Here is a 9,812-nt window from a genome sequence, read left to right as displayed (position 1 = left end):
AGGTTTGAAGTTCGAAAATTAACGAACGAACACGAACGTTGTTCGAACTGCTTAACGAACAGAGTTCAAACATGAGATACTCGGTTCGATTCGATTCGTTTACAGCTCTAATAAAGAGTAAAAATTACTCTCCCAGTGGTTTATATTTGTTGCTAGCATTTAGATATGTGCAGTGGGAATGGGCAAAGCTATAAATAGGGGCTTCCCCAAAAGGTCCACGCAAAAGGCTTAAAAGAAAAAAGAAAAAGAGCGAACCAACCACTTCTTCAGTGTGTGTAGGAAAGCTCTCAGCTTTCCACTGCCAAATTACTCGGCACTTTCTCGCTTTCTCTTTTGATCTCTTGCTATAATTCAACGTCTTAAGTCTCAGAAGTCTTCGCCAATGAAGAAGTTATCATCAATTTTTGGTTCTCTACATCTTTTTTAATAATATTCTTGGTACTATTTCTGTAATCCCAACAACTTTCTTTTTAATAACTTTCTTCCTTAATTGCCCATGCAAAGCCTTTTGCACACAAGGCCACCACAACATCTACTTTTCGTTATCATCAGTTGTTTCATTCATTGCTAATCATCTCTCTTACATGACCGTCCTGCTTCTCTTTGTGTGATCTTTTTTCGGGGGAAAGCTCATTTCTTTTTTCTTCTCTCTTCCTTGAAACAAGAAAGTTTCTTTTCTTCTGTGACCCGCTGATTGATGCCCAGAATTTATTTTTTTTCTGGGATTTTTTTAAAGCCCCTGAATTTTTTATTGTTTGGGGCTTTTGGGTGCTGGGATTTATTTGAAATTGTGTGGTAATTGGGGTGATATGGGGCCTCCGAGTCAAGGTGAAAATAGTAGGGAGAGTTCTAGTGGAAAGAAGAGGTTAAGTGGGGAAAGTGATGGGGGAGATTGGACGGGGAAGAAAGTTAGGATCTTTGATGGGATTGATGGAAATCTAGAGGTTTTTCATGGGATTGATACTGAGGAGGAGGAAAGAAATGAGAATCAGGCAATGGGTTCTGGGGAAGAAAGGGGAGTTTCTTGCACTGATGAATTGTGTGGCTTCGATCTTAACGTGGCGTTGATCGATTCAGAGGATGATGAATTTGTACCTGAAGCTGTAAATAGGAAGGTTGACATTATTTGCATTCCATCTGATGATAGTGAGGATGAGGAGGGAATAGGGATTGTTGCACATGACGTCAAAGGAAAGGGGAAGCTCATTGTGGAAGAAACTAATAATGAGCTTCTTGAGAATATTGATTTTGGATTGGGACTAATGGGCAGGAGTTATGATGGAAATAGTTATGTCAGTGATGGGAGGAGATACACCAGGGAAGAGAAAGGGAAAGCTAAAATTGTTGATTCTTGGTTGTCACTTGCAACTAATCCAACTCAGTTGGAGTTACAAACAAGAAGCCAGGATTCAATACAGTTTGAATTACAACCAGGAAGCCAGGATTTGAAAAGGTTTAACCACACAAGTGAGAATGGTTACCAAGTGGAAGGCTCAGAGTCGAGCACAGAATTCGCGCGTAGAAAACATGCAGAATATGATATTGAGATGCAGACACTGAGACACAGTGAACTCCGGAGAAATGCTCATAAATTTGCGCGGTGGGCGGAGAATGGAGATGTATCTTCTAGTCAGGAAAAGCCTCCACTTGAAGATCTACTGGGAAAATCTCCTGGTCCTTTTTCTACTGCTCTGAATATGGTTAGAGACCGAACGTCCTGGCGATCCAGGCAACTTATTGATTGGAAACCCTCTGACAATGGCTGCAATTCATTTAGACCCGTTGTTCCTTCACTTCTGGATCTCTCCCTGAAAGCTCTTGCAGCAAAAGCTGAGGCTATAGTTTCACTTGAACTTGTTCCCGATTTCCTCAGGCGAAAGCTCGCTGACTGTATCTGTAATCTCCGGAAAATGGATGTTCACACTTTTGAACTCTTTGTTAAAGGATCTCCAACGGAGATACGTATAAAGGACTGTTCATGGCTAACAGATTGCCATTTTTCAAAGGCATTTGGAAATTTTGATGCTAAAAATTTGAAGGTAAGTCTACTACTGGTTAGTTATCTTGTATTTGGTGTCCTATCACATTAGTGCATTCTTTTGAATTTCTGGTTCTGTACGCTCTGCGATTATAGAGTTCCTTTTGAATGAGTTTGTTGATGCCTCATATTGTTGAGATGGTTTATGTAGTCCAGGCGCGTTTTTGGAATTTGTTACTTCCGATACTAAACTTCTTAAAACAAGCTTCAGGATTATGTTTTTTCTTGATAAATGTGCTCGTTCTTGGTTCTAGTTGACTTCTCATGACTTCCTGTGTCTAATGATGAATTCCCTGATTGTCATGTTTCTCAATGTCATTGGATGCTAACTTTGTCGAAAATTAAGGAAAATAAAATCCACTGCATCATTCTTTATTCATCATTCTTTATTTATTCATTACTTTTCATACATGTTTGCATTTGTCATGTCCTTGGTTCATGAGCTCGTCACCTTGCTGGCTATAGGGCTGAGGCTCAATCATATTTATTTTTCTGCATGTCTTTTTTACTTTGATTTTTATTTTGGTTGTAAGCACTAATCATCTTAGTTATTTTCCTTCATGTTAGAGAGGGGAGGGCAGGAGGGGGAAAGGAGAATAATGCTGGTTTACCCTCTTACTGTTTTAACCATTTTAGAAGGACCTTGAGTTTAACTAGCCTTCATTTTCCCTACTTTAGAGTTAAGCTTGAAATTTTTAGGGTGGTTTTTCTAAGAAAAACTTGTCTAAGACCTCCCCTCAAAATTACAATAAGCCTCACTTATGCTGTGTCATGTTTCAGTGGTTTTTTGTTTTCATGTTTTGATATTCCTATATCTGTTCTGGTGGACTGAACTCTCTCTCTCTCTCTCTGTTAATCTGTGTGTTGTAAAAGCAGGTACTTGAACTTGAATTATGTGGGCAATGTCCATTTACTTTGGCTGGGTTGAGCTTCCCCGACCTAGGTGTCTTATCATTAAAGGGTGCATGTCGTCTATCCAACGATGGGCTAAAAGCATTTGTCAAGTCAGCACCTGAATTAGAGTCTATAAATTTGAGCCACTGCTCCCTTCTTACCAATGTTGGCATCAATTTCTTGGCCGATTCTTTGGGATCCAAGTTGAGGGAGCTGTATATTGATGAGTGCCCGAAAATAGATGCAATGCTTATCCTACCTGCATTGAGGAAGTTTGCATACTTGGAGGTCTTGTCTGTTGCTGGAATTCACACTGTGTCTGATCAATTTGTTGACGCCGTAGTTAACACATGTGGGAAAACTCTAAAGGAGCTTGATTTGTCCAATTGTCTGTAAGTCAATTCATTGTTTTCTGCTTGCTAATTAAAGCTATATTTCAAGTACTTTTCCTTTGATATGATGGCTTTTTCTCTTCTATTGATCTTCTTTTCTCTGGATGCAGGGGCTTGACCAATGGTTCCCTCAGAGCCATTGGAGATAACTGTAGTGGTTTACATTCATTAAACATTTCAAACCTAGATAAATTGACAGATCTTGCATTACAATTCCTTGCTGATGGTTGTCAGCACATTCAAACACTTAAACTTTGCCGCAACAAATTCAGGTTTGTGAGATTAGTCAAATTACTAGTTATACAATAGAATTGATCCAAGGACCGTAAAATCTGATTTATTGTTGGCATTGCTTCCTTTGGAGATCTGCATTGGTGACTTTCAAACTACAATGGCAAGAATATCAAATTACAGGAGGGAGAAAAACAAAATAATAAAGAAAGATAGACAAAAATGTTGTGTAGTTGTTCCATGAAATTCTGGCCAATAAAATGCTGGTTTGACTGTAATTACACAAGGATGTCAAAGAGGTAACTAGAAAAGTAGGAATTTCCGGAGGAATATACCTGTCATTTGTCAGTTGATACTGATATTTTGCTGGTGGTAGCTCAGGCGCTGTTGGAAAGGTCTAATGTCCTGTTCCTTGACAATGGCTAGATTAACTTATATCCTATGTTTTTATTTATAGCTTGTCTTGGTCCCAATTAGGCTGTTGGTCGCAATTAGGGCTCACGAGCGGCTCGAATACGAGCTCGACTCGAGCTCGAGCCAATCAAGTCGAGTTCGAGCTCGAGCTCGAGTTCAAAAACATTAAGCTCGATGGCTCGCGAGCAGCTCGGGAGCTTGATTTTATATATATATATATATATATATATATAATTTTAATAGTAAAATTACATATATATCCCTAATATTTTATTATTTGTTAAAAAAATTTTTTTGTTAAAAAAATATTATTTTATTCATTTTTAAAAATAAAATAATTATTTTTTATTTTTTAAAATATAATATAATTATTATTTTTTTATTTTTTAAGCTCGAGCTCGACATTTTGAACTCGTCGAGCTCGAGCTCGAGTTCGAGATTCATGAAATTAACTGGAGGCTTGGCTCGATAAGCCCAAATTCGAGTCGAGCTCGAGCTCAAGCTTGACATTTTGAGCTCGTTGAGCTCGAGCTCGAGTTCGAGCTTCATGAAATTAACTTGAGGCTTGGCTTGATAAGGCCAAAACTCGACTCGACTCGGCTCGTTTGCACCCCTAATCCCAATGGAGGTTTTCATTCCGCCTAGTAAATGAAAGGCATGTCAGCTTGATGCAGTTTGTGGACAGTGCATATTTTATCCTGTTACAATTACCTAAGCTACCCTCTCCAAGCGTTTAGATGTGATTTTGAACAATATTTGTGTGGTGTAGATTTTCCCTTGCTTTTGTGTTTTGACAATAGTGGGATGTGAGTAGGTTAAGAGCTGGATTACAGAGGCACAACTTATATTCTATTAGTTACATTGTGTTAGCCCACAAATTGCCCTACCACTTCTATCTCAACCAAAGAAAAAGAGAGAAATGCCCCTGTTTTAAACTGAAATTCTTTTTCTATTTTCAAATTCAAATTCCTGATCTGCATTTCTTTACATTTTAGCGATGAAGCAATTGCGGCATTCTTGGAAGCTTCTGGAGAGTCTTTGAAGGAACTATGTCTCAATAGTGTTACTTCGGTATAAGCATCATCTGATCAAACTCTGTACTTGCTGTACTTGGTAATATAGGTGATGATATGCATTTAGTTGCATAATGCACATAAAAGGTCTCCCTTTTTGGTTGTTCATAAATTTTGTTTAGTTACAATGGCAGGGTACAAAGTTGACTTCATGCTATCTTCTCTACTAATTATGATTCTACTATATGTAGCAATGATCTAGAATGAACCTGGTCTTGCCTATTTGGTATTTGACTGATTATGATTCCCTAGGTCCTTGATCGTTTGTTCTAAATATAATCTAGCCTGGCAATGTCTTAATAATTCTGGGCACATTTTGGGACTGCGTGATGGATATCATGTTAATGTTATCTCTTCTGTATATTCCTGCCCTTTACTCAAGATTATGCTCAAGAGTTTACCTTCAATATTTTTATGTCAGTTTCCTTGTAGTTTCAGGGCATATTCTTGTGTATATTTCCCAAAGCAACATGTTGGGCAATAAAATGGGGAGAGACAACACTTGCTTAGGACTGCTGGATTCTAGTCATTACATATTACTGAAGTGTTATTGATTTACGACTGAAAGACAAAGTTGATTAGCAATATGCATTCTGTAGAGTTGATTAAGGTGCTGCTTTACATGGTCCATTGATAGAAATGAAATACAAAATTACACTCATTCTTCTGTATAGAACTCTAGTGGCATGGGAACTTGATTATGTCCATGCTCTCACGAAAGTCTTTTCTTGACATTGGTAGGTGGGAATTACACTGTGCTGTCAAGTGAATATGTTATTTTAGGTTTTTTGGAAACACGCAATTCGTGTTAGTAGAGAAAGTTCTCTTTTCTTGATTTTATTTTTTGTTTGTTTACCTTTTCTCTCAGCCTATTGTCTTTAGCTAAAACAACTGAGCCATGGTGCTTGGTAGGTTGGCCCTTGCACTGCCTTTTCGCTCGCCAAATGTTCGAGAAAGTTGTTGGTATTGGATTTGTCGTGGTGTCGCAAATTAACGGATAAGGCACTGGGATTGATTGTTGACAGCTGCTTGTCACTGAAGTTGGTCAAACTCTTTGGTTGTACACAGGTATGCCATATGACTGCTGCTGAACATTTTCTTCAAAAATGTTGTCCTAAACAAAAGGCATGTTTCTGTATGTTCTGTAGGTCCCATTTGGCATTCTGGAATCCCATGGAACAATTAATTAATTCCAACTTTTCTTTTCTATTTCTTTAGTTTACTTTTGCAAAATTAAGTTGAGAAAGGCCTTTCTGATTCTACCTCCATGAAAAAGTTGGAATTCCCATCCCTTCTAGGTTTGGGGATCACCATTGCACACTAAGGAATTATCAGTGTCATCAGTCACCAGTCAAGCACATGCCAAATTGACTGCAACCAGTTGTTATTAGTGCCCTTCTATGACTTCCCTCTCTGTATAAGTTATGCAGGTTTACATTGTGAATTAGGAAAACACCACAAACTAGTGAATTATTCCCCACCATATCCATGTTGAGGTGTGCCTTATCCATTATAAATCTCCACTACAGCAGCCAACCCTGGAGCCACCACCATTTCATGAAATATCCACAGCCTTGGGAATATGAGTGTTGTTGTGTTTCTGTCCGTGTAAACACGTGTAAAATTTTCTCTGGCATTATCAGCATTGTTATCTTCCATATGAACAAATATGTACTGTGTCTTTGTACCAATGTATGTAATTTTAAGGACCGTGTCTATGAAATCGAAATCCTTTCATTTGCTCAATTGAGAAGTAATTTAGAAGTTGGATATTTGTATTTAACATCAAGTTTAAAATTTGAGGCCTTTGACTGAATTATTGTCATCTATTCACCTGTTGATGGGTTTGAAATTGTGATTTGAATATTTTGGAAATATTTTTTTGCTGTGACATTTTGATGATTGTCTGATGAAAGGCTTGTAGAAGGTATTTCCTTGTTCCTTATCTGCTATGTCTGATTGCTAGTCTTTGCTTGTTTTATGCTCGATTTTAAAATTCAGCATGGGTTGGTTATTGGACAGTAGCCTCAGGTGGTCAGAGGCTGTTGTGAGTTAGTTGGGTTTATCTGATGGAGCTTCAGCTTTCTATGGTGGAGAGTAGCTTTTGGAGAATTGGTTACTTTTTCATTCTATGGTGACCATATGATTCAAGGAGGTAGAGATATCTGTATCAAGGAAAGATCATTTTGGAAAAAGTTGTTGAGCAAGAAATAGTAGAGAATCTAAACAGAAAAGGAAAGGGATGTCTAGTCTTCTAGAAGTAAACCACTAAGGACTGTCAAATCATGCATTAGGTATTCTAAACCTGGATGGTAAACACATACTATCTTACAAACCAAAACGCATAAACAACTCAACCATCCACTTTCCAGTATATATTTGAAGTACCTGGCACAGCAATATGATATATTTACATTACAGAACATTCTTAACGTCTTTTCAAGAATTGGGGTCCTAAGCACTCTTTAGTCGTGAAATGTGAATACACAAATTCAAGAATTCTTTGTAAAAATACCTTTTATTTATATATTTGAGTAGTGGTTGAACAGAGAAATGTTTAGACACAAGCAAGAAAAGAAGAAGAAGAAGTAGAAGACGGGTGAATGATGACAAAAACAGTTGACTGGAGCTGTTTAAGCATATTATGGACTTTGACATTAGGTATAGATAAAGGAACAGGGTAAATAATCAAACAGCATCTTTTGTGCTCGATTTAAGCAAAGACTAATGAATTTAAAAAGGTGATTTAGGAGATTAAGATTAGTAAACCTTTGTAGCTTATATGCTCTATCTATTGGGCATCAATATCTTTTTCCCCAGGCTAGATTAGTAGTTTACAGAACAAGACTTGAGGAATGATTTTTTTGGAGACCAACTTAAAGCTAATTCTTAACTGGATAATTTCAGAAATTCAAACTGATAAAAAAAAAAGCTTAAATTTCCTCTAACTTGAGTTATTGTCATAACTAGGATTTAGTTGAAAGAATAATTGGAGGTTTCTAAACAGCCATAGTAACCTTGACTTTGAGGTTGTAGGAATAGTAATAAGATAGTTGCTTATATTGACTGAGTGAACAACTTACAATCTATTGTTTTGGATTGTTTGTGCATCGCAGTTTACTACATTTAAAAATGAAAATGCATCCCTCAAGTTGTACCACACAACATATTTTGAAAGAGTTAATTGCTCTTGTACTTCTTATCTGCTTCAAGCTCTCATGATTTGGGATATCTTATGTTGAGGTGCATGATGGCTATCATTATTGGGTTCAAGATCTTTTTGACTCTAATTTCTCCAGAAACCAAGTTTAATTATCTTGGATTTTCTGGACTGGGTTTACCATTAGCTTAGTACACTAGCCTATGTTGTTTGCAAATCACTTATCCCAGCGCTTGGAAAGTTGAATAGCATCTAGTGTTCTTCAGCAGCTATTGGCATTGATCAGCTTAAATGAACGGAAATTTGATATAGTTGTGCAAAATTTGTTCTTAGTTGGGGAGGTAACTATATGTTCATGATGGAAAAGTAGATTGAACCTGTTGGGGTAGGCAAGTCCACCTATTCTTGCAGTGAAACATGAGTCATACATTCTACATATGTCCAACGAAAAACTCCAAAACTCTACCTTCAGGGGGCCAGCCCAACTCTCGTTTCATGTTTTTTAGCCTTTAACAGGCAAAGGAGAGTGGGAAAAATTAAACAATTATTTTCCTGTTTAGTCATATTTATATGGCTGTGATTGTTGTACATTGCTAAAAACCTTGACGCTTCAGTAAAAGCATAAAAGCTGAATCACACAAATTGTGAGATTTTGCCAATTCAGAGTTCAGGTTTCAGGTTCCCATGGTCCAATGTTTTCTGTATTTAAACAGGCGGATGCTCTAATATTTCCCTGCTTAATGTTCATCAAACCCTTAGGTCTTTGTTCCTGTCACGTTGACATTGGTTTTGTTGAGATTCTGACACATTGTAGAGAACAGAGGTCAGGAGAATTTGACTGGTATCAGAATACTGATCTCTTTGTATCTGATTGGTTCTGCAGATCACAAAATCTTTTGTAAATGGGCACTCAAACACACAAGTGCAGATTATCGGGTTGCAGTTGACACCAATACTGGAAAATGCAGAATCTTCAGGAACACTGTCGCGCTATTCACCCGCTGAAAGTTTTGTCTGATGCAATGTAAATCACCAAAAAATCATGGTAGCATGAGAAATTAGCCTATTCTACTATTGCTTTGTATCACTTTCTGTGGCATTCACAATCACTGTTAAACTGGTATGCTTATGCAGCATCAACTCATTTCTTGCTCTACCTGAAGATAATAGAATGGTGACCATGGGAGCCCCCTGTGCATATTTACCAAATGCATTAGAAAGTTTATGCTGCTCTCTAGCCATGAGCAAGGCACATTCATTCTCCTGCCAACGAGTATTCATTAAAAAGTGAACAGGATCTAGGGTACACCCAAGATGGAAAATCGTTCTACCAGTTTGATTTATATAAAGCTTTGGCCATTTTTTTGCTGCAAATTATCTCTACCATACAACTGCACAGGCAAGGTTATTTGTTTTCTTGAGGCAAAAAGATAAAAGAAAGGAAAAAGACGTTAGAAAACTAATCTATAAGGTCAACATAGAAAGTTAAAGCAATCAGTAGTACAAAAAAATACGGTGCTGTTTTTCAAAAAGTTATGCAGCACCTGGCCAAAATATATGATCATGATATTCTGGTATGATCACAGCCACTGGGAAGCATAATTAGTAGG

The 9,812-nt window shown here is 37.5% G+C and overlaps 1 protein-coding gene across 12 annotated transcripts; it reads left to right on the top strand.

Moving 5' to 3' along the window:
* Window positions 1–229: 229 nt before the first annotated feature.
* Window positions 230–9,411, top strand: LOC113706991 (uncharacterized). Of its 12 annotated transcripts, none has more exons than XR_003452145.2 (7): window positions 230–2,039; window positions 2,915–3,324; window positions 3,435–3,596; window positions 4,965–5,040; window positions 5,784–5,849; window positions 5,955–6,110; window positions 9,086–9,411. XR_003452145.2 is itself a non-coding variant. In XM_027229122.2 (6 exons), exons 1-6 carry the CDS (start codon window positions 810–812, stop codon window positions 9,218–9,220), a joined length of 2,169 nt encoding a protein of 722 aa, XP_027084923.1. In that variant the 5' UTR covers window positions 230–809; the 3' UTR covers window positions 9,221–9,411. The 12 variants fall into 12 exon arrangements, 4 of the variants coding, with proteins under 4 accessions (XP_027084923.1, XP_027084925.1, XP_071918582.1 ...); XR_003452141.2 differs by lacking the exon at window positions 9,086–9,411 and adding an exon at window positions 5,475–5,652; XR_011820349.1 differs by lacking the exon at window positions 9,086–9,411 and adding an exon at window positions 5,481–5,652 and having other exon boundaries at window positions 5,784–6,110.
* The last annotated feature ends 401 nt before the right edge of the window (window positions 9,412–9,812 follow it).

The sequence above is a fragment of the Coffea arabica genome, chromosome 8c (genome assembly GCF_036785885.1).
Source record: "Coffea arabica cultivar ET-39 chromosome 8c, Coffea Arabica ET-39 HiFi, whole genome shotgun sequence".
NCBI classification, from domain to species: domain Eukaryota; kingdom Viridiplantae; phylum Streptophyta; class Magnoliopsida; order Gentianales; family Rubiaceae; genus Coffea; species Coffea arabica.
Note: the sequence above shows the minus strand (reverse complement) of the source record. Positions and strands in the feature narration are given on the sequence as shown.

Excerpts from the sequence above, each read along its gene's own strand:
- LOC113706991 (XM_027229122.2), top strand. The coding sequence starts at position 810 with ATGGGGCCTCCGAGTCAAGGTGAAAATAGTAGGGAGAGTTCTAGTGGA. Across the intron at positions 3,597-4,964 it reads CTTTGCCGCAACAAATTCAG|CGATGAAGCAATTGCGGCAT; the intron begins GTTTGTGAGATT and ends TTTACATTTTAG. Across the intron at positions 5,041-5,954 it reads GTCTCAATAGTGTTACTTCG|GTTGGCCCTTGCACTGCCTT; the intron begins GTATAAGCATCA and ends GGTGCTTGGTAG.